This window comes from Rhinolophus sinicus, linkage group LG04 (assembly GCF_036562045.2).
Source record: "Rhinolophus sinicus isolate RSC01 linkage group LG04, ASM3656204v1, whole genome shotgun sequence".
NCBI classification, from domain to species: Eukaryota; Metazoa; Chordata; class Mammalia; order Chiroptera; family Rhinolophidae; genus Rhinolophus; species Rhinolophus sinicus.
In genome coordinates, this window is record NC_133754.1 from 159,695,560 (window position 1) to 159,719,917 (window position 24,358).

Genomic DNA, 24,358 nt, shown 5'->3' on the forward strand with positions numbered 1-24,358 from the left:
CAATACTATGTGCCTTGGAGAAGGCCTGTTGGGGTTGAGGTAATTAAGTGTTCTATTTGCTTCTTGGATTCGAGGATCCATTTCTTTCCACAAGTTTGGGAAGTTCTCGTTGACTATTTGTTTGAATATACTCTATGTTCCCTTCTTTCTTTCTTCTTCTGGTATGCCCATTATTCTTATATTGCTCTTTCTGATGGAGTCAGAAAGTTCTTGTAGAGTTCTTTCGTTTCTTTTAAGTCTCAAGTCTCTTTCTTCTTCCATCCATGTCATTTCCAGATTTCTATCTTCGATGTCACTGATTCTTTCCCCCATCTGGTCAACTCTACTACCTAAGCTGGCTGTTTCATTCTTCATTTCATTTATTGAGTTCTTAATCTCCAGAAATTTTATTTGGTTCTTTTTTAAAATTTCAATCTCTTTGGTAAAATGTTCATTTTGTTTTTTGATTGTGTTTTTGAGTTCATTAAACTGCCTGTCTGTGTTTTCTTGCTTCTCATTGAGTTTTTTAAGAACTGCAACCTTGAATTCTCTGTCATTTAAATCACATATTTCCATGTCTTTAAGTTCATCTTCTGGAGACTTCATTTTCTTTCTGAGCTGTCTTGTTGCTTTGGTTATTCATGGCAATGAATGATTTATTATTTCTCTTTCTAGGCATCTACAGGAGTGGGTTCTGCAACAGGTTGATAGAAAGAGGTCTTTCTTTTGTTTTCCAGTAGGTGTTGGTAGAATGTTTTATTTTCTCTCCGACTGCAGCCTTTTATTCTCTCATGCACAGTAGTGTTATATTTTCTCTGCACTATTCCAGCTTCTCACACAGTGGGGCAATTCCCTAGAAGGTGGGTTTCTCCTCTTTAAACAGTTCGCCTGGGTCATGGGGTGCAGCCTCCGTGTGGGGATGTGGAGAGCTTCTAAAGTTCCAAAGCTCTTCCTGCACCAGATTTAGAGCCCGTATGTTTCAGCAGTTCTGTTTACTCCTGCAGGGATCCGCCGAGATAGGTGGGGTCAGGGGTGGGGAGGGTTGTGAGAGGTGGCCCAGAGCAATGGTGGTGACCACCACCACAGCTGGTCCTGCTTCCACAGCTCCCTCTCCTTTGCGGGAACTAGTTGGGCTGTGAATCTGTGTCTGAGGACCACAATTCTCAGAACTGCAAATATTCTGTTCTTTTGATCTGACACTGCTACTGTTCCGCTTCTAGCACCGGGCAGGTGGGGGCGGGGTGAGCTCTGAGAGGGTCCAGAGGGGGCAGCTAGTCTCAGTGCCTAAGGTTTCTTCTGTTCTCTGCGGCAGTGAGGGCTTAAACCACCGTTTTCAGCCTTCTTCCCTCAGTCTTTTCTCCAAGGTCTCTGCCGTGAGCGTTGGGTTGAGCCGTGTTATGTGTTGTCCCCTCAGCCTCTATTATCTTGATTATGGTGATTATGTGGGTATCTACCTTTGTCAACACCCATCAAACTATACTTTAAATGGGCATTTTTTAAATTCAATGTAAATTGTTCTTGGATAAAGTTTGAAAAAACAAATCTGAAAAAGCTAAGGACCAAGTTGCTAACTGGCCAGCAGAGAGCACAGTGCAATTAGCAGCTCGGGTGCTAGTCCCGACTCTGCCTGTTTAATGGTTGTGTGCCCTGGTCAAGTCCCTCCATTCCCCTGGGCCTGCTAAGCAAAGGAGTTGGACTAAATGATTTATAGTCTGAGATTTTGGCCCCCAAGGACTCTCCTTAGCTTTCCCTTCTCTGTAGCTGGAATGCCCTTTCCTGGGGACATCACATGTCCTCGCTGGCATCTCCTCTGGAAAGAAAACCACAGAGGGGCCAACCTTTAACACAGGTGTGTTTGAAGGAGTGGGGATGAGAAATGTTTGAGAAAGGGTACCAGAACCAAAGCCAGAGTGCCCCTCAGTGGAAGGTCAGGACCCCAGGAAGAGAGATGGCGCTGGGGCAAAGGGTGGTGAGGGCAGGTTAGCACATTTCAGAAACCTTAGGGTAGCAGGGCCAGGAAGTCTATCTAGGTCATTAGGACCCCATCACTGCTTTCTGCTCACTGAGAAACCTGAGTGGCCTCTAGTGGATAGGGGATAACTGCCCCAAGCGTTCCTGGATAAACTTCTACTTCCCGGCCATTCTCCTGCTTTTAGAAAGTTCAACAGAACTTAAAACTATTTGAAGGCATAGAGATTTCTTATGAAGAAATGAACTATACACAAACTCTAGTGACACATTAACAGTGCAACCGTGTTTGCAATAAATAAAGCAAATATTCCACAAGGCTGTCTCCCAGTCTGAAACCTATAGGACAAAAAGCACGTGTGTCTCCTTTCTTCCTTGCCTCTACTATGGTAGTTTAAGCTCTGGAGTCATTTAAACCTGAGTCCAAGTCCCAGCTCTGCCATTTCCAGCTGTGTGGCTTTGGAAAAGATATTTAACTTCTCTGATGCCTTACCTGTAAACTCAGATGCTACCATCATCTGCTTGACATACGAGTACTTTTCATTCTTTTTTTTTTTCACTATTCTGGGGTGGGGGACAAGACAGACCAGTCCTTGTTCTTAAGAAGCTTATCATATTCTAGTGAAAAAAAGACAGATAATGAGCAAGTAAGTACACAAGAAATAAATGAGACAATTTAAGTACAGTGAAGGAAATAGCCACAGTGCTGTAATAGAAAATAACTGTAATGGAAAATAAGCAGGGAGATGTGCTCTGGTTTATTTGCGCCAAAAATTGTTCCAGTACCTGTGTGGGGAATGGATTGTAGTAGGACAAAGAAGGAAAGTAAGACCAGTTAGCTACTGCAATAGCCAGCAGCTTGTGAGCTGAATTAGGGTGGCAGTAGCGGAAACAGAAGTAATAGGGCACATTCAGGATGGATTTGGAGGTGGAACTGCCAGGACACTAGTTCACTGGATGTGGAAGGTAAGAAAGAAGATTCAGGATGGCTGCTGGGTTTGGGAATTGAGCAACTGGGTGGAGAATGGTGCCCTTTATTGAAATTGGCAAGTCAGGGAGAAGAACCAGATTATAGGAGAATCAAGAATTTGTAGGCCCTCTTAGGTATGAGACTAGCTGTCACATTTCACATGGATGAGCTTGGAGCTCAGGGAGAAGTCAGGACTGGAGAAATATCAGGTGGGAGGCATCAGCATCTAGGCGCTACCTGAAGTCATGGGGCCAGATAAGATCGCTTAGAGAAAGAATACCCATAGAAAGGATAAGGGGACCTGGAACCAGGCTCTGAAGTGTGCCAGGATTTAGATAGTGGGCATAAGAGGAGCAGAGAAGACTGTAAGAATGGCCAAAGGAGAAAGAAAACCAAGAAGGCAGTGTCATGGAAACCAGAACAAGAAAGTGTTTCATAAAGGAGGGGCGACCAGCTGAGAGCTGTAGGCTGGTATTAGGAATAAAAAGGGTAGCTTGGCATATTGTACAGTAGTAGTAAGCTCGTAAGACAGCAGTAGTTGTAGCAGTTCTGGCCTGATCTTGTTCCGCACATGCCCATGAATCAGACAGGGATGAAATTTTCCCTTTATATGGAGAAATCTCAGCTAATTGGCAAGTCTTGTTTCTCTTGAACGATGCCATGCCTGGCAGCGAGTACTGATTCCCTCCTTGCTTTCCACAGACCTTGGTGAGTGTAAGTAACAGGAACCTGGGTACACCCCCTAAGGTTGGCCTGACCCACACCCACATTACTCAGGTAACTGGGAGACCTCCCGCCACTTGGTGGTGCCAGAGACCCAGGAATTGACTGGGGCCTGTTGCCAGGATTTATGAGCCTCCTCGTGCTGGTCCTAGGCCATTAGAGAGAAGCACTGCTTACGACTACTGAACAGAGCAAAGGACGCAGGGCACAGTGTGGTGAGAGCCAAATTGGGTGATCCGTTTCATAAACTTCAGCTGCCATGTAAATATATGGTATCCTGATTCAAAACAAAAAAGAAAACAAGCTCCAAACATTTGTTACAAACCCTTTGAAGAGTTTAGAGCAGTTACTCTTTAGTCTCTTCGTGCTAGGAAATATATTCTAAATTTCCCAGAAATCATGATTTTACATGTTGTGTCCTGTTGTCGGATCATGTTATCACCACTTTAAGTCTGGGAAGAGCACAATCCAAGTTGTAGGTGGTGGTAGCTCTGAAAGGAAACAAAAGCTGCCTGAATCCTGAGGTTGTGGGAAGGAAGAACAGGTGCTGATTTGGGACTGGAGCAGAGGACCTGTCTGCTGAAACGGCTGGCTGCCTGACACGGGGACTCTGCCAGAGACAGGCCTCAGGCAGCATTGAGTTAAGATACGGACTCTCATTGATGAGCCTTTCCCATGTGGGATACACACACCGCACCAGCCCAGTTATCGGTGATCAGGGAGAGGTGTTAGTGGTCTCTGCCCTTTTTCCCTTCGATTTTCTCTGCTGGAGAGAATTTTTGTTTTGTATGTTTAATACTGTAACCAAGGTACTAAGAAGCTGTGAATTTTGTTTTCCTGCAGAACGTAGGACTCTCTGTTACTTGATCTTTCTTTGCTATCCCTTTGCCCTGGATTTTGTTGTGGTTTTGTTTTTGTAATAACCATCATCTACTTTAATTAGAGAAGCACACTAGGTATTCACCACTTTCCCTCAGATTCTTAGTTATCTGTCTAAACCACAGCTTAATGTTTTCAGATTTTATTTTTCTCAAAAAAGTCTTTATTCCTTTTCAAATGAAGGTTTTATTAATACTTTAAAAATAATATCCAGGATCTTATTTATCTGTGCTGATGGTGAGGCAGTGCTGTGCAGGTTTCTGTACACACAGAACTCTGTCCGGCCGTACCCAGGCCTTTTATGTACTGAGCTGCATGAAGGCCTAACCTGTCTTAACACCCTGAAGAAAACAAAAACAGAAGCAGAAAGTATCTGCTTTTACAGTACAGAATTCAATGTTATCCAGCCATGACCTCATTGTTGTCATTGGCAGAAAGCATCTCAGTCCCTGGAAGCATAATAGCCGAGAGCAGCCATCGCACGTGCTGCTTTGGGGATTTAGAATCTGATAAGTGCCACCCGACTGACGCTCTCTAGAAACAAATCCTGCTGCTTGAGGCTGCCAGTCCTTAGTGGAAGTGTGTAAATCAAAAGGAATGAGGCGAGGCAGGCGTTACTGTGAATGGGAGGGTGCAGCAGTCAGGGCTGCAGAGCCAGACAGGCGTGCTGCTGGGCAGCGAGGCGGCGAGTTCAGCAGCCTTCCCTTCTCTCGCCGTTGACAATGGCGCAGTGGAAGAGTGGGGCCTGGGGGTCAGGAGCTCCGCTTCCCTCTTCCCAGCCCAGCCTTTCTCTTCTGGGCTAAGTCGGAGGCACCTTTCCTGGCATTTCCCGGGCAGTGTAGCGCCACTTAACATGACGACTATGGAATAAACTGGAACCAATTAAGTGCACCAAGTGATTTTTTAAGAATGGAGGATAAAGACTTTTATTTGAACCTAAATATTGTTGTTTTTGTTATTATTAGGTATGCTATGTTGACTATGGATTTAGTGAAAATGTTGAAAAGAGCAAAGCGTACAAATTAAACCCCAAGTTCTGTTCACTCTCATTCCAAGCTACAAAGTGTAAGCTAGCAGGTAAGAGGAACTTCTTTTTAAAGCTCTTTCCATTTTGATACATTATCACCAGTGTACTTTTGGTTAAATCCTAAAATATGCTAAGTATCTCAAGGTTTTATAATGGGTTATTTCTTGAAAGGTATAAATTCATGTCTAATGTGGTCTTTATAAGATGTGATCATTATAATACTGTTACAATGTTTTTGCTATATTTTTATATATAACATATGTAATATATTACATTTTATTATAAATGTCTATTTGCTATCTTAAAGGGTTTTTTTTCGTTGTTGTTCTAACTGCCCTAGTAACAACTGCTAGAGGCCCTGTATCGTGGGATTCGATCAGTTTAAGTCATGTTGTTTGACATATTGTGAAGTGACAACCAGCTTCGTTCCCACTGAGATGGGCTCTGTGGGTGCTCCTTGTTACCAAGTAACACACCCTCAGGCGCCCAAGCGTGAGCTGGGCTACAGGTCATGTGTGGTCTCGGGCACAGTCGATGTATCACTGTTCCTTCCTTTCCTTCTCGAAGAAGCATAAGGAATGCAGGTGTGTGAGAGTGACATTGTAGGGATAATCTGAAAGTCCGGAGGCGTTCTAGTGGCCATATTAGTGAGGAAGAAAGGCATTGAAATGTGTGTGCATCACGCCAGGAGAGCCTGAGCTCAATTCAGAAAGTGATCCAGATTCTGTCATGAAAATTAGCCCTGTGAAGAAAGACCTCCTTTCAAGCAGGGATAAATCTTTTTGTCAGAGGAGCTGGGTTTGGCTCTATCGGTGAGATAAATCTCAAGTAATTTTGAAAGCCTGTTACAAACCTGTAGGAGTTGGTTTCGAAAAGAACATATCAAGAACATAGGACAAGATTTGGGATGGTGAAATGAAAGATTTGATAAAAGCGACACACTTATGTGTCGGGAGAACAGAAAAAGAGTGAGAGAAAGGTGGGGCGGCTGGTTGGCTCAGTTGGTTAGAGTGCAGTGCTCTTAACAATAAGGTTGCCGGTTCTATCCCCACATGGGGCACTGTGAGCTGCGCCCTCCACAACTAGAATGAAACAACTGCTTGACTTGGAGCTGATGGGTCCTGGAAAAACACACTTAAAAATAAAGAAAGAAGGAAGGGAAGAAGGGAGGGAGGGAGGGAGGGAGGGAGGGAGGGAGGGAGGGAGGGAGGGAGGGAGGGAGGAAAGAGAGAGAGGTAGCTCAGTGGGAGTCTGAGGTTTTGCTTATGGACTAAAAGGGGGAAATACAGCAATGGCCTTATAGTACCATTGGAGAAATGATGAGCTAGTTTTAATTGGTTTAATAGATTGACTGAGAGTTGTCATATATATGAGACATGGAATTACAATTTTCAAAGAATTTAAAGAACAATTAGACAGTAAAATTCACCCAATATCATACTAAATTCACCTAATACCATGTTACGTTAAACGCTGATCCTTCTTTGATAAATCAGAAAATTATTTGGTATCTTCAGGGTCATTGTGGTGTACTGAAAGAAAGAAAGAAAGAAAAAAACAAAGAAAGAAGAAAGAAAGAAAGAAAGGGTGGATGTCTAAATTTACAATGAATGTGTGTTCATTTTATAAGAAAGAAATAACTGTGTATATTTAACTAGAAAATGAAAAAAATCAAAGCTATATTTTTAGGAAGAACATTACAAATACATGACTGGCAACATGATTGATAGCTTTTATATGTATTAGTCTTTTTGTGTTAAATATGTGCTTGTATATAAAGTGAAGGCTATTTCTCCTAAGGTAGAAATTCTGATTGATGATCAGTTTTTCTTCTTGTTTTAAGATTGCCTGCCTAGTGTAACCATTCAAAAGGGCATTCACATTATAATATATGTCTTAAAACCAAAGGGTGGGTTATATAAAGAAGATTTTAAAACAAAGCTTTCCTATAAAATTTAAGAATTTTGTAGTAGATTCATAGTTGTAATTAATAGCCAAAATAAATACAATCTATCTATCCATCTTAGCATGATTCTGCTAATTAAGTACAAATTTAAATATTCAATATTTTTCAGGGTTGGAAGTTCTAAGTGATGATCCTGGTTTAGTGAAGGTGGTTGAATCATTAACTTGTGGAAAGATCTTTGCAGTGGAAATACTTGAAAAAGCTGATATTCCACTTGTTATTCTGTACGATACATCAGGAGAAGATGATATCAATATTAATGCCACCTGCTTAAAGGCCATATGTGACAAGTCACTAGAGGTTCACCTTCAGGTACCACTGTGACCACTGCTGTCATCTATCACACATATTGTAGGAAAGAAAGTTATCAGGAAAGAATGTTATAAATTTTAAGCTAACGCTACAGAGAGACAGATTACATACATATTGAGAAAAAGGGGGCGGGAGGTGCAGGAATGGAAAAAAATGCCAAAACATAAATAGTAATTGGATTTTTTTATTTTCCAGGTTTTACAATGAGCATATATTAATTTCATATGAAATTATTTTTCAAAGATAATAGGGGAGGATAATGCAAAAGAAGGGAACATTAGATTAATAAAGATGTTTATTAAATTATTACCTTTAACATTTTTAAAATGTGAAGAACGTAGATATCCACAAAGAAGGAAACCTTTCAATAAATTATAGGGCAGCCGCTCTAAATGATAGAATGAGATGTTAAAAATGATCATTTTAAAGGCTTCATAGTAACATTGGTAAAATGTTTGTTTTAATAAGTAGAGCAGTAGTGAATTGTCTTTATATTATGATCTGACTAAAAATGGTTAAAATTAAACCTTGACTATGATTACAGGTTTTTAAAATTACTAAAATTTATGTAGCCTATGGATACAGATTAGAAAGTAGGCTGATAATGGGGTTGATTTGGTGAGAGTGTTTTTTTATCATTTCTGTTAATATTGCAAAAATATGTTTTATGTAAAAATTCTTTTTCTACATTAATGGGGAGAAAATGAGGTTAAGGATATTTTCAGCCTTTGAGATAATGCAAAGTGGTAATAAATAAGTGTATGCAAAATGTCTACTTTGTGCCCGACACAAATGATATCTGATCTTCCTTTTGGAAAGAGGTATCTAAACTAGTTTCTCCCATTGGAGTCATGAATCTCATTCTTTCCTATCTATCCTCCAGCTCAGAGGATTTAAAGTGCAAAGACTTGTAAGAACATATTTAGGCAGATACCCATTGGGTAGGTAATAGCTGTGCTGTGTTCCCAGGCATCTGATGTGTCCTTTGTTCGTTCCAGGTTGATGCAATGTACACAAATGTCAAAGTGACTAATATTTGCTCTGATGGCACACTCTACTGCCAGGTGCCTTGCAAGGGTCTGAACAAACTCAACGACCTTCTGCATAAGACAGAGGACTACTTCCATTGTAAGGTATGGCGGGGCATCGTCCCCCTCTAGAGTTAGTCCTAAAATTGCAAATAAGAGTGGTCACTAACTTTTGAATAGTTTGAGGTAGAATTTCTAGAATAATGGGTAAGAGCCACAGACTGCATAATTTAAAACAAAACAAAGCAAAAAGAACGCACTGGTTTCTGCGTTGTAAAGTGAGGATAGTAAGAGTGTGTACCCATAGGACTGTCATGAGGAGAGGTCACGAGGCCGCTTAGCACCGTGCCTGGCACATAGTGAGCGCTCAGCAGCTGGTAGGTTTGCTGTTTACAAGGTGCAGTTCATGATCCTGCAGGGCAGCTGCGGTGCGTCTGTCCGTCCGCTAGAGCCAGCTGGCTCCTCTGCCTCAGGCAAAGAGGGAAGCATGGGATGTAGGGAGGATAAAACTTCGGAGGCATCACTCCCGGGCTCGATAACCTACCGCCTTGGTAGATGTGGTTCTACAATTCCAATTTATTAAATGCGCTCCTTACCCTTTAATTCTTTTCTGACGTAGGATATGTAGAGGTTTTGTTTTAAGGTTCCAAGGTGATTTTCTTACCTCCCTTAGGACATTGTCGTCATAATGCAGAATATGCTGTGGTTTCCAAGTGACTAAACTCTAATGTCACTTCAGCCCTGACCCCCTCATCCCGGGAAGTGAACCGTTGCCTCTAACCTGAGCACACTGAGCACCTTGTAGCACTTATGCAGCCCTGCATTTTATAATAGCTGTTTAAGGACTTACTTGCCTGACTGGAGTGCAGGCTTGTTGAGGGCAGACACCGAGCTTTATCAGGTACTGACAAGTACCTAATTCATGTCGGCACTGTGGTACCTAATCTGGTGTCTCATATAGAACAGGGTTCCAAAGTATTTGCTGAATAAGGTTCAGTCTGTATTCAGACCCCAGCCTAGAACTGAGGCATTAGATCTATAGCTTTACCTCTTTCTGTCACAGATGTCGTGGATGTATGTATCTCAAGGTCATTACTTAAGTTTGATTTCCTAGTCTATCTTGGAAAAATCTGAGACACCCTGAGAAACCGACTCCAGTGACTCATTTGCATGCATGTGCTTATAACCTGTGGTGAAAAGCACTCTCGATAGTCCCGAGTGCCCTTGTAGCCCAAGTGGAGACGTTACCTGTAGCAAGAGTGCAGACATTCACCCGGAAGGGAAGAGACCACAGCAGCCCCCCAGCTTCAGGCTACACCAGAAGAGGAGGATAAAGACCTACAGCCATGAAGTGTTGGCCTTTCACTGGCGCTGATACCCACATTTGTGTTGTTAACATTTCTTTTGTTTTGGAATTAAAATCTTATCTTTTAATCTAAATGGTAAAAGGTAAGAAGAAGAGGCCTTATGGACAGGTAGCCCAACCTGCTCACTTGCATCCAGGCTCTGCTCTTCTTTGTCGGATTCGTCCTCCCTCTTTGTGTTTAACTGATGGTGCCAGTGCCTAGATGAATCATACTGACCTCCACACTCACATTTTTAGACATTTTAACAGGACTGATTTATGAGCCATGTGCCGGGAAGGAGAGTGGCTCACTGCCATCCACACGTGGATGAGGCACAAGGCAGACGTTCTGTAATCCTCAGGACAGGCCCTGCCTCCACTGATTACATATGGGTGAAACAGCTGGCCTGTGACACAGCGATGTGTGTCTGATGCTGTAGCAATATGCTCTTGGCTCAGAGTAATAAAAGTGTCGTGCCATTCTGTTTTGCAGCACATGACCTCGGAATACTTCGTTTCCGTACCCTTCTGTGGGAAAATCTGCCTCTTCCATTGCAAAGGAAAATGGTTACGAGTAGAGGTAAAATCAGTCACTTGACTTTTTTTTTTTTTAACTTATTATGAACTATTTCAGGTGTACAAACAAGGTCTTAAAAAATGGAATAAGCACCCACATGCTCATCGCCAGTTTGAGAAATAAAACATGACAGATAGGGTCGACGTTCCCCGTCTGTATCCCCTTTCTTCTACTCCCACCCTGGGGGGCTGCCTGCTGACTTTGGTGTTGCTCATTCCTATTTGTTTCTTTATACTTTTATTATGTGTGTATCTATACACACACAGTTTTACTATCTATATATTTTCATGTACAGGTAGTGGAAATATAGAAATGAATATGTATATAGACTATAGTAAAAAAATGAATAAAGTATAACTCTATGAATGAATGTTTTAAAAATGTATGTAAATAGTAAAATGTATTGGTTCTTCTGCGACATGCTTTGTCATTTCTTCTTTGTGAGATTCATCCACGTTGACGTGTGCAGCTCTAGTTCAGTTGTTTTCACTGCTGTATGATGTAACGGTGTATGAATATGCAAACATTATAACTCTCTTCTCCTGAGGATATTTAGATTGTTCCTAATTTTTTGTTATAAACAGTGCTACCATGAGCCTTGCTGCGCATATCCCCCAGGGTGCATACTCACTCGTATGTAGGAATGGCATTTCTGAGTGTAGGGATGCATAGCTTCAATTTTGCTAAGTATTGCCTAATTGCTCTCCAAATTGACCCTTTCACTGAGGCTGTAGCCTTTTGAGAGTTCTGGCTCCTTGAGAGAGTCTCAGACCCTCCCTCCCTCCTGCCCAGGTCGACTTGGGCTTCAGTGTTCACATACACCTCTATTTCCAGTCCCTAATAATTGTCTTATTTTCTTGCAAGTTAAGTTATGAATTTGAAAGGAAGCTTGTTATATTTTATCATATATTTCTATAATGTTTTCAAAAGTGGGTTTTTAATTTTTCTGGTTACTGTTTTTTCTTTCCTTCTTTTTTTGATATCTAGTTTATTCAATTGCTAAAACTGCAAGTTTGGGCTTGATTTTATTTTATTTTTTTCTGTTTTTCCTTTGTTTCAGAAGATTTTAATCTAGGTGCAAGGACCTCCACTTCCAAGGACCCTTGCAGAGTGTGTGTGTATATTATGTATTTTAGGGGTGGGGGAGTATCCATAATTTTCATAAGATTCTCAAAGAAGCCAACCCTAGGAAAGTAAGAACCATTGCTTTAATGATTTTTAAATACTGCATAGCAATATTTTGATAACTTAATTATACTGATTTTCCTTTTATTTAAATAAAATTTGGTCATGTCCGTTTTAACAAAAGGAGCAATTTTGAATTGTTGTTGTTATTAATGTGAATATGTGTCAGAAGGCTGAGATCTGGGGTTGTATGACCAAGAGTTGTCTGCTTAGCTATAAACTTCAAAAACATGACTCGTTAAAAAGAACATGGCATTATTAAAAATTTAAAGCTCTGTGGTGTTTAGTGTATAAGGGCACAAATACTTATTTTTTAACTTTTATTTTGAAATAATTTTAGACTTTCACAGAGTTGCAAAATAGTTCAGAGTTCCCATATGCCCCTTACTGACAGTGTTAACATCTTGAGTAACCAATATCAAAACCAGGAAATTAACATCAATATAATATTAACTTATCTGCAGAACTTAACATTTCTCAGATTGTCCCTCAAATGTCCTTTTTCTGGTCCAGGATCCCAAGTTGTATTTAGTTTCATGTCTTCTCACTTTCCTCCAGCCTGGTAGTTGCTCTGCCTTTCTTTGTTGTTTGTGGCCTTTTGCAGAGTGACAGTATTTTGTAGAGTGTCTCTCAACTTGAGTTTCTTCATGTGTAGAATCAGGTTATACTTTTTTGGCAATAATACCTTTCCAGTATATGCTCAAATACTTTATATAAATATCTAGTATTACTTTTACTACTATCGAATTGTGTGTTGTCTACCTTTGAAGTAGCAAAAGTGTTCATTCTTTTATTGATGCGTAGAAAGCTAAGGAAGGAAAAATGATTAATGAAAAGCAGATTCTTTGTTTAAACAATGTATTTCTTCTTGACATGTCCAAGCTTCATTTGGTGCCTATACATTTTGAACTTATTCCATACATCCAGCCAAATCTATTCCATGGCCATCACTCTCCCTGCCATCACTCCTCCTCCAAACACATCCTGAGTGATCTGCATTCACTTTTCTATACCAACTTCAGTCAGTCCTCAGCCACTGCTGTTTGACTTCTGCCTGCATTCCATCAGAGAGCCTGTTCTTGCAACAGCACCTTAATTGCACAATCTAATTAGTATTTCCCGGTCTTATTTTATCAGACCTCTTTGCTGCACCTAACAGTGTTTAAACTTGAAATTGTCTTCTCATTAGGCAACCATGTTACCAAATCCTCCTAATTTTCCTTATGGTGCTCTTTCTCTTGTTTTCCACCCAAGTCTCCCCCTAAACCTTACCACGGAAGTGTCAGTGTCCCCAAGTTCTATCCTGACTCACCACTCTCTTCAGCCTCTGCTTCCCTCTAGGCAATCCCATCTCATAGTTTCAGTTATCGTCTCAGTCCTAATGTGTCCTAAATTCATTTTCCAGCCCTTGATGAGCTTCAGATTCAGGCAAAAAGCCCAGCCTAATGGTCCATCTCACAACTCCCCAAGCTCTACGTGTCTGAAATCAGAATGATCTTTCCCATCCTTGTCTTCCTCGTGTGCGTGTATGTTGGTGGTGCCTCCGTTCATGCAGTCACTCAAGCTGTTCCTTAGGAAGTATCTTTGACTCCTTAATCTTTCTCAGCCCCCAGTGCAACTGATCACCTCACCCTGCCAGTTTTACAGCCTTGTCATTTCTTGTCTAGATCCCTGCAGTACCATGCCAACTGGTTCCTTTACCTTTCCTCTGTCGTCCTCCAATACCACCCCACTAGAGGGAGCAACCCAAAGTGCAAATCATAGTAAATAATAATGTGTTCAACTTTCAATGAGGCTGTTTCCCAGACACTAAATCTTGTTTTTCTAAACATGAGTGATCTCATGTAATCTTCACAAAACCCTGTTATCCCCATTCTTACTGAGGAGAGTCATTCAGCTAGAAAGTGGGAGAGCTGAAATTTAAAACTGAATCTATTTGATTCCAAAACCCTCACCCAGTCTTACCACCAACAACAGTACATGGCTTCCTCTAAAGCTGACCATCTCATTCTTTTACTTAAGACTTGACATTGGCTTCTTCTTATCTACAAGGGAAAGTCTAAGTTCTTTAAGACACAATGTCTGGCTCCAAGACCTTGCCTTTGCCTGGCTCCCAGCCCCATCTCTTGCCTTGCCCTGCATCTCACATTTTATGTTCCAACATAACCAAAATGCTTGTAGACCCCACCTGTAAGAAATATACGAGGTGTGACAGTTAAGTTCGTAAACTCATCCTAGAAAAAGTGCTACATACCTCATTGCTGAATATCACTACAGTCACCTTCGAAGTACTCCCCTTGGGAAGCTATGCACTGACGCCAGCACCTATTCCACCCTTCAAAGTAATTTTGGAACTCTTTTTCTGGAATGGCCATCAGAGCTGTCATTGTATTACCCTTGATATCCTGAATGTCATCAAAATGTCTTCCGTTCAATATTTCCTTTATCTTTGGGTAAAGAAAGAAGCCATTGGGGGCCAGATCAGATGAGTAGGGAGGGTGTTCCAATGCAGTTATTTGTTTACTGGCTAAAAACTCCCCCATAAACAGTTCTGTGTGAGCTGATGCATTGTTGTGATTCAAGAGCTATGAATTGTTGGCAAAAAGTTCAGGTTGTCTAACTTTTTCATGCAGCCTTTTCAACACTTCCAAATAGTAAACTTGGTTAACTGTTTGTCAAACAGTTGGTACAAATTCATAATGAATAATCCGTCTAATATCAAAAAAGGTTAGCAACATCATTTTGACTCTTTATTTGGACTGACGGAACTTTTTTGGTCTTGGATAATTGGATGATTTCCATTGTACACTTTGACGCTTTGTTTCAGCATCGTATTGGTACACCCATGTTTCATCACCAGTGATAACATAGCCCAAAACATCATCTTGCCTCATCAAAAGGTCTTGGCAAACTTCAACTCTCCTTTGCTTTTGTTCATCGGTGAACTCCTTCGGGACCATTTCTGCACACACCTTTCTTGTGCCAAGATTTTCAGTTAAGATTTTCCTAACTATTTCTCTATCGATGTTTACTTGGTCTGCTATGCTTCTCACAGTCAGCTGATGATTTTGACGAATTTTTGCAATGTTTTTGTCAGTTCTGCTTGTTACTGGCAACCCTGACCTTCCTTCATCAGTGACGTGTTCTCTCCCGTCAGACAAACATTTAATCCATTTGTACACTGCCGTTTTCTTCATGGCATTATCTCCATAAACTTGGACTAACATGTCCCTGATTTCACTTCCGTTCTTGCCAAGTTGAACAAGAAATTTAATGTTTGTTCGTTGCTCTAATTCAAGTTCAGACATTATCGAGACTGCACACAGAAACACGCAACAACAATAATGAACACCACTCAGTATGACACCGCCACATGTCGACACGAACACAGCTGTGAGACACTGATATGCCACGGTTATGAAACTTACCAAGCTGTTTGTACAGTGCTGCCCATGTAAGCGCACGGTGGCAAGTTCACAAACTTAATTGTCAGACCTTGTATGTGTCTTTGCCCGTCCTCTCCCGTTTGAAATGTCCAGATTAGCCCCTTACTAGATTCCTACCAATCTGGTTTACTCCCATTCATCATTTAAGGTCCAGCTCTGAAGGACATCAATTTGTGAAACTTATTAAATTCAAGTTTGTGAAAAAGGAAATACAAATGTTCAATAAATATGATTATTTCTTAAAGGGACAAAAATTTACACAATTTAAATTATTCAGCCAAAGGGTTTGTTAGATAAGTCACAATATATCTATATGATAGACTTATGTAACCTTAAAATGGTGTAGAAGATTAATAACATGAAATATTTTTGAGACATTGGGTAAAAAGTAGTCAATTTATGAAATAGTATATACTAATATGTTATAATTTTTGTAAATCTATTTTTTGTAGATGCATGAATAAACAACTAGAAGGATAATTGTAATCTATAATAGATTACAAGTGATTTTTATATCATTCTTTTAAGTACATTTTCTATAATGGAGATATTATACTAAAATAAGAAAAAAAGTAAATTTGAAGAAAAATACCAATTCTAGGCATTTCTTCCTCCTGAAATCTTGTCCTAATATCTACTTCCTGGCTGGGTCAAGGTACCCTTCCTCCATGTTCTCATAGTACCCCATGTATAACTTTATTACTATCCTTACTGCATTATATTATGATTACATATTTGTGTCATCTCTCACGAGACTGGGAGCTCTTTGAGATGGGGAGTATATCTCTGTGGCCCAGTTATGCCTGGATATAATAAGCATTGAATATATGCCATCCATACCAAATATATGTTTAATATACATATATTTGAATAAATAAATACATTTTAAACTATTGCCCCATAGTACTGTGTTTATTATATCTTAAGAGATTAAAAAATTATGCAGTTATATTAATAAAGCATTATCTGGGGCAGTAGAAAAAGGCTTTACTTTCACATATCTGACTCCTAGCCAAGAGTGGCCCAGTTCTTCTTGGCAGTTACCACATTGAATGCGCCACCATTCTTCAGGTGGCGGTTAGTGCAGTTGTCAGCATAAAGTCCCTGCCCGGATCACCATCTCCATGGGGCTCTGGTCAACGTAACTATGTTTAGTGATGGCAAATATCACAGTGGCTTACTGAGGAAAACGGGGGGCATTTAAAGGTGCACTCAGTATCTTACAGTGTGATGTTGCCATTTGATCACAAATAGGTAATTATTGCGTTGACTCGGTGACTTATTACTTGAATTATTAGCTGGACTTATTTTACCTCTTTGTGACTTTTCTCTGTTTCAATTTTTTAGGTAGGACAGATGATAAAAATTATCGTTAGGTTTTCTGACAATGCTGTAGTAGAAAAAATACTACAAGGAAAATTCTGTCTCTGAATTCGCTCCAGTCTTTATTTCCTCATTACTAAAACACAGTAGTTTTTTCCCCCTCACATTTTAATATTTTGGAGAACAGACTGCATCTTATAATCAACAATAATGTATCAACAGTGTCCTAGAATTGAAAACAGTCAATATTACTGTATTTATGAATTTTACTAATTATTAGTTTAGTGATTATTACTGATGAAATGAATTAACAACTAGATGTTGAAATCAATTCTACTCCAAAAGAATACCTACAGGTACATTTTAAAATAAGAGAGAATTTAATAACACAGATAATCTTTGTTTCTTTTTATTTGCAATGTATAGTTAAACAAAATGTAGTTGCACAGAAGCTTTTTGGCCCTTTGGATGTGCTCGTAAATTTGCCAACACTTGTCTCACTGCAGATCACGAACGTCCACAGCAGCCGGGCTCTTGATGTTCAATTCCTGGATTCTGGCACCGTGACGTCCGTAAAAGTGTCCGAGCTCAGGGAAATTCCCCCTCGGTTTCTACAAGAAATGATTGCAATACCACCTCAGGTACTATATGTTACAAGCCTGGGAGATTTGCTGGAAGAAATTGGGATATGGTAGTAATCACGTGAGATGCCCCCTTTCAGTTTTGATCTTGATAGTGATTGAAGTCTGAGTTTGTAACTAAGTTAGCAGTGATCCAAGTGTGGTGGTCCCCTGGTGTTCAGATGTAAAAATTGGCCGATTTAGACAAGAAGTCCAGTCAGACTTACAGAATATTGTTTGATAAATGTTTGTTTTTAAGTATGTTGAGTCATTGGGCTGTGTTGTCCAGTTAGAGATTTGATTTTAATAATTAGATGTCATTGCTGACTTCTACACAGCTGCGGGATATTGATGTAAATATTTGTTTCCACAGTTCTTAGTTTAATTAGGTAACCATTGTCTTTGGATATCTATATATATATATATAGTAAGGTTTTATTGGGGAAGGGGAACAGGACTTTATTGGGGAACAGTGTGTACTTCCAGGATTTTTTTTTTTCCAAGTCAAGTTGTTGTCCTTTCAATCTTAGTTGTGGAAGGTACCGTTCAGCTTCAAGTTGTTGTCCTTTCAGTCTTAGTTGTGGAGGGCGCAGCTCAGCTCCAGGTCCAGTTTCCATTGCTAGTTGCAGGGGGCGCAGCCCTCCATCCCTTGCGGGAGCCAAACCGGCAACTGCTGGTTGTGGTTGAGAGCCCACGCTCCAACCAACTGAGCCATACGGAGCTCAGTGGCAGCTCAGCTCAAGGTGCCATGTTCAATCTTTAGTTGCAGGGGGCGCTGCCCACCATCCCTTGTGGGACTCGAGGAATTGAATTGGCAGTCTTGTGGTTGAGAGCCTGCGCTCCAACCAACTGAGCCATCCGGGAGGCCAGCTCAGCTCAAGGTGCCGTATTCAATCTTAGTTGCAGGGGGCGGAGCCCACCATCCCTTGCGGGACTCGAGGAGTTGAACCGGCAACCTTGTGGTTGAGAGCCCACTGGCCCATGTGGGAATCGAACCGGCAGCCTTTGGAGTTAGGAGCATGGAGCTCCAACCGCCTGAGCCACCAACTGGCCCTATCTGTTTATATTTAATCATTTTCTTATAAGACCTTTTTCCCATAGAGTTTAGTAAAAAGATTAACCTAGCCTTCTTCTATTGGTAAAAATTCCGATAAGAATTTTGAATTATTTTGAATTAATTAAAATTGTTATGAACTATTTCCTACCTTTTAGGAGAAGTAGAGGATTTTGTATAGATGTCAATCATTTTTTGAAAATAAAATAGTTCGACATTCTGTAATTTCAAAATGCCACTTGACTTTTTGCCAGACGATATCTTATGCCATCAGAACTCGGTGAATAAAAAGCACTTGACCATAATTAGCATGGCTGTTATAATTTCTCTCACTCTAGTCACTGTTGCCTTTTCTAAAATGACTGTTACAGAGATGCTGTTTAATTTGTGATCAAGCCAATTTTCTATATCACTTGTACTCTTATTGTTGCTCAGCCATAATACTGAAAATGGTTAGACCTTTATTTAAGTGCAATTTCACTTGATAGCACCTCTGGCCTCTGTGTCACTTGTTAGAACATCTACCAGGGCCAGCGTGACCTAGAAAAGTTACCTGGGGGCTGGAGGGGAAAGGGGACTCCATCCACTGCTTCTGACTGTCTGCAAGTCACACATTAGTGCCTTTGTGCTACAGCATTAAAAGCTACAAGAATTGTTTTCTATTACTCTTACCTAGATTCGTTGTTTGATAGAGGTGAAGTTGGGGGAACCTTACAAGCCAGCGAGGCCAAGCCTCTGGCTAACAACATCCCTCCAAAGAGGTCTAAGAGCAGCAAACTGGTGGATGGCCTGTCGGCCAAAGCTGACTCGTGAATACTGGGTTTGGGCACTTGGCTTTTACAGTGTTTTAAAATGTGAATTGGTTGCCAGGATTTAAAAATCACATGATTTCACAGAAAAATCCCTACTTCTAGCTCCCCTTGACAAATGAGAAAACCTGGCTGTATTGAGCACTCTCCTTTTTGGGAGCTTGGGAAGGGCATTCTCTTCTGCAAGGCCTTGCTGTCCAGTGCCCCAACCCCATCTGGCTGCCTCACTCCTTCACCGCCTGCCTGGCCCCTGCAGGTATTAGAGTGTGTGACCTGCCCACCAAGAAAGGGACCTCATCCAGGGGCACAGTGAGAGACTTGGAGTCCCCGAGGGAGCAGGGTGTAACAGGGAAGATGGCGCGCAGAGAGGAAAGAAGGAATCCAGGAATCCTGGAAGTACGTTTTGTTCTCTTCACAAAATTGCCTCCATCAATTCAAAGGCTTCCGTGAGACTGAAGGGAGTCCCTGAGGTTACCTTTTCCTCCCTGCTGTAGCCATTCTACAGAAGCTGTGCAGGGGTGGTGCGAGGTAAAAGGCATCCGGGAAAAGAGGCTCTTGGCTATGGCTTTCAGCTTTTCTGACCCTCCTTAGTTCTCATTACAGCCTCCTTCCCAAGGTGAGCACAAATACCTGTGCCCACAAGATGCTCAGGAAATGCTCAATGACGCACAGAAGCCTCCAAAAAGAATTTTGCAACAAGAGTCAGTTTTCATTCAAATGACACTTCATGGTTTTTAGTTGGGTTTAGAGCAGGGGTGTCCAAACGTTTTTCAACGTTTTTTACCAAGGGCCATATGCGGTAAAATATACAAATAGCCGGGTCACTCACTCGAGGTGAAGTATGTGTTGCCTCACCTGGTTTATTTAAGTAAACTAAATATATTTTTGGAATTTGCTGCGGGCCAATTAACAATGGTTTGTGGGCTGCAGTTGGCCCGCGGGCCACAGTTTGGACACCCCTGGTTTAGAGGGAAGAGCGAGATCTAGGTCCCAATCCTGTATTCATTTTTGTGATCTGACACAAATTAGTCTCTCTGGGTCCATTTCACCATCTGTAAAATGGGGTCACAACGTTGGCCTATCACACAGAAGTATTGGAGGCTGAGAAGTACGTCAAGTGCCTGGTATAAGCCCTGGCTTGTAAGAGGAGTATTAGATATGGAGCCAGGAACAGCCAATGTTCCAGCCTGAGCGCTGTGATTGTCGCTATTACTAGCTATTGCCCTTGCTTGCTTTCAATGTTGGCAACATCTGACTTCTAGGAAAATAATACTGACGTTACTCAAGTCCCTGTTTTAAGGTAGCATATTCATTGTTCCATCATGTTCTCGCTTCAGGCCATCAAGTGCTGCTTAGCAGATCTTCCACAATCTATTGGCATGTGGACACCAGATGCTGTGCTTTGGTTAAGAGATTCTGTTTTGAATTGCTCGGACTGTAGCATTAAGGTGAGTTATCTTATTGATCTTGATACATTTAGAAAGGGAGCTGTCAGCCAGAAGGGCTCATTTGGTTTTTGTGAAAGAATTTTTCTTACTGTAAACTGATGCTTTCATATCTGACACATTTTTATAGTCAAGAGATTGGTTTCATGTGTAGCAATACGGTATTTCATAGTTTAATTTTTATTTAAGAACTTAACTATATCTCCAGTGTTATTTTTAAACCCTTTATGTAATTTTTCCTTTATTAATAAAGTAAGAGAGATGATTCCCTGCTCCTATTTTGTACCATGATAAGGAATTAAGGTCGCAACAGAGGGACCACCATATATCTCTTGATAAATAAGTCCTCTCTTTTTTTTTCTAAAGTAGAATGGATTGTAAACAAATTATCTTATAATCTTGGTTTTTGCCTCTTTTCCTGAAGCTTACTTAAACTGCTTTATTTCACTAACTTGTTTTTCTGCACCTTCACATCAAAAACATTGCTCATATTTTAAGAATAGAAATGTAAGATGATATTTCTCTGTTTTAACTGATGCAGATAATGTTCTTTTATATGAACACTTAACAGTGAAATGTCTTTGAGAAATAGCTTCATGAAAATCTCTATATTTTTCTAGTTCACACTGATTTTCCTATCTTCATAGTCATTTGGGGTTTCTAATGTACAGTTACACATTTAATTACATCATACCATTGTATAGCCTTCAGTTGCCGCATGATAATTAATTTTGTTTTCTCAGCTACTGTTTCAGCTCCTAAAGGCAGGGTATTGGGTACTCAACACCGTGATTCCCCAAAAATAAGACCTAGCCAGACAATCAGCTCTAATGCATCTTTTGGAGCAAAGATTATTATAAGACTTGGTCTTATTTTACTATAATATAAGACTGGGTCTTATACAATATAATATAATGCCAGCCATAATATCATATCATGTCATGTCATGTCATGTCATGTCATATCATATATCATATCATATCATATCATATATCATATCATATCATAAATGTAATACCAGGTCTTATATTAATTTTTGCTCCAAAAGATGCATTAGAGCTGATTGCCCGGCTGGGTCTTATTTTCGGGGAAACGTGATATATTTTCAAGGGTTGATTTTTGAAATGGTACTTCTGTATCATCAATATAAAAATGAGGTGGTAGCAGTCAATACTTCATTAGCACCCCAAAGGATGACTTTAAATAGATTCATCTTGTTAGGGAAAAACAATTTAAATTGCTGTAGAGGAACTATCTTGCTGGTGTCTCCCTGTCTTCTTGCCTGTGTTCCTGCCTTTCCTTTCTGGCCCAATTTCATAAAAAATACATGTCGTTAGAAGTGTCTTTTTTGGGTCATTCCTAAGATAAACCAGAGGAGCTGATGAGAAGAATTAACAATCACCCCACCCTTTGGGACACACAGCAGTACACTCCCAGTTATCAGTGTGTGGTATCCCCATACAAACACTCTCCCCACTGGCAGAAAGTGGTGGTCAGGCAGTCAAAAGTCTCCTGGGCAAAAGGGGCAAAACTGTGATTTTAGCTTGGAGCTTTCTTCCTCTTTTCTCCCAAGGTCCCTCTTCTCGCATGTACCTGGGGAAGGGGTGAGGGGTGAGGGCAGATTAGGACCAAAAAAGGAATTTAGATCGGAAGTCCCAAAGAGTATGGTAAATGTCAAAGCTTTTTCCTTGCCTTCCCAGTCCGAGGGCGCACCAGCCTTAAGCAGAATGCTTATAGAACATTTTCTCATTGTCATGTTTATTTTTTATGTTGAAGTTGGATTGAGGAGCACATGGGGATTCATCATACTGTTCTATTTTGAGTGTTTTAAAATGTCATTAATAAAACCTTTTTTTAAATCACGATATATAAAATAACTTCCTCTCAGTAATGACCTCTAGCAAGTTATAAAAATATTCAGAGATTTTAGAAGTTAGTAAATTTTTCACTTCCACCAAGCTTGCTGCTAGAGTATGTAAGAGCTTATTCATTGCTACAGCTGATAGATAATTCATCTTAAATAAAATGACTTTGGGCTTGCCCGGTGGCTCAGGTGGTGTTGGAGCACTGTGCTCCTAACTCCAAGGTCACCACATGGCTGTGAGCGGCTGACCAACAACTGCCAACCCACTGCCTCAGCCTCAGCGGGGGGTAGCACAAGGCTCATACCAGCATGGGCCAGGGAGCTGTGTCCTACACAACTAGACTGAGAAACAACGGCTTGAACCGGAGTGGGTGGGGGAGACAGAAGAACAGGGGAAAAAATAAAAATTAAAAATAAGATAAAATGAGCACGTTGGGTTGCTTGGGTTTTTTTTGCAAAATACTGTTGTAATATTTAATGTTAATATTATAACTACCTCTCGGAATTCAGTGTAAATTTGGATTTTTTAAATTGGTTTTTCTTGTTCTCCAAAGGTTACAAAAGTAGATGAAGCCAGAGGGATCGCACATGTTTATTTATTTACTCCTAAGAATTTCCCTGATCCTCATCGCAGTATTAATCGCCAGATTACAAATGCAGATTTGTGGAAGCATCAGAAGGATGTGTTTTTGAGTGTCATGCCCAGTGGCGCTAGCTCTCCCAAGAGCAAAAGTGGTAACAGTAACACCCCCATTGCGAGCAACACTGGAGAGAATTCCAGAAAGAGCCTCACAGATGTCATCAAAAAGTCCATGGTGGACCACACCAGGTCTTTCTCCATGGAAGAACTGCCACCTCCTGTCCACTTGTCAAAGCCAGGGGAACACATGGATGTGTATGTGCCTGTGGCCTGTCACCCAGGCTACTTTGTCATCCAGCCATGGCAAGAGATACATAAATTGGAAGTTCTGATGGAAGAGATGATTCTGTATTACAGCGTGTCTGAGGAGCGCCACGTAGCAGTGGAAAAAGACCAAGTGTATGCTGCAAAAGTGGAAAATAAGTAGGTCCTTGGACAAAGCATTTTATTCTACTTCTAAGAAAAATGTGTCGAGTGATATCAAGAGTTCTTAATCCCTGCAGGGGGACTTTAAACTGCATGAATGGGAATTTTGAATGTGAAATGAGACTCATGAATTACGCAGTTTTCTAATATTTAAAATGATGTAATTTAGCTAAAAATCTAGTGACTACATTCCTGTTAAAATCTAATTTATCTAAAGTGCAGATTTGAATGGTTTTTTCTGCTTTTCTATTAGAAAAAATATTCATTTATTCAGAAAATAACAGGTTTTTTAATTCATAACTTTTAATTTTAAAAATAAGTTTATTGTAGAAAAAATTTTTAAATGCAGAAAAGTATACAAAATTAAAATCAGCCGACCAGACGTCACCCTTGTTCAACTACTTATGTATTTGTTCTGATTTTCTCTATACATATTTACACAGTTGGGTTCTTATTATATATAATCTTGTACTTTTTTTACCTGACATAATCCTGTGAACATTTTTTCATGTGATAAAATTTCTTTGTAAACATTTTTAATGGATGTATAATAGTCCATCATATAGAGAAATCATAATTTACTTATCATTCTCTTTTGTTATGTAGGGTTTTTTCCTCCCAAAATTTTCACTGTTATAAATAATGTTGAACATAAATCTTTGTTCACATTTCTGATCACTTACTTATGGGATAGATTCCTAGAAGAGAAATTATTTGTCTGATTCAAGTTTATTCTTGATATATATTGTTAGTTGCTTCCTAGAGAGGCTGT

The 24,358-nt window shown here is 40.3% G+C and overlaps 1 protein-coding gene across 2 annotated transcripts in view; it reads left to right on the plus strand.

Moving 5' to 3' along the window:
* The window catches only part of TDRD7 (tudor domain containing 7), a 69,737-nt gene that overhangs the window by 40,072 nt on the left and 5,307 nt on the right, over positions 1-24,358 (plus strand). For both annotated transcript variants that reach the window (XM_019729177.2, XM_074330747.1), the window contains 7 exons: positions 5,485-5,596; positions 7,622-7,824; positions 8,823-8,957; positions 10,691-10,777; positions 17,235-17,369; positions 20,549-20,659; positions 23,075-23,583. In XM_019729177.2, the coding sequence (XP_019584736.2) occupies positions 5,485-5,596; positions 7,622-7,824; positions 8,823-8,957; positions 10,691-10,777; positions 17,235-17,369; positions 20,549-20,659; positions 23,075-23,583 (1,292 nt within the window). The remainder of the gene's footprint in view (positions 1-5,484; positions 5,597-7,621; positions 7,825-8,822; positions 8,958-10,690; positions 10,778-17,234; positions 17,370-20,548; positions 20,660-23,074; positions 23,584-24,358) is intronic.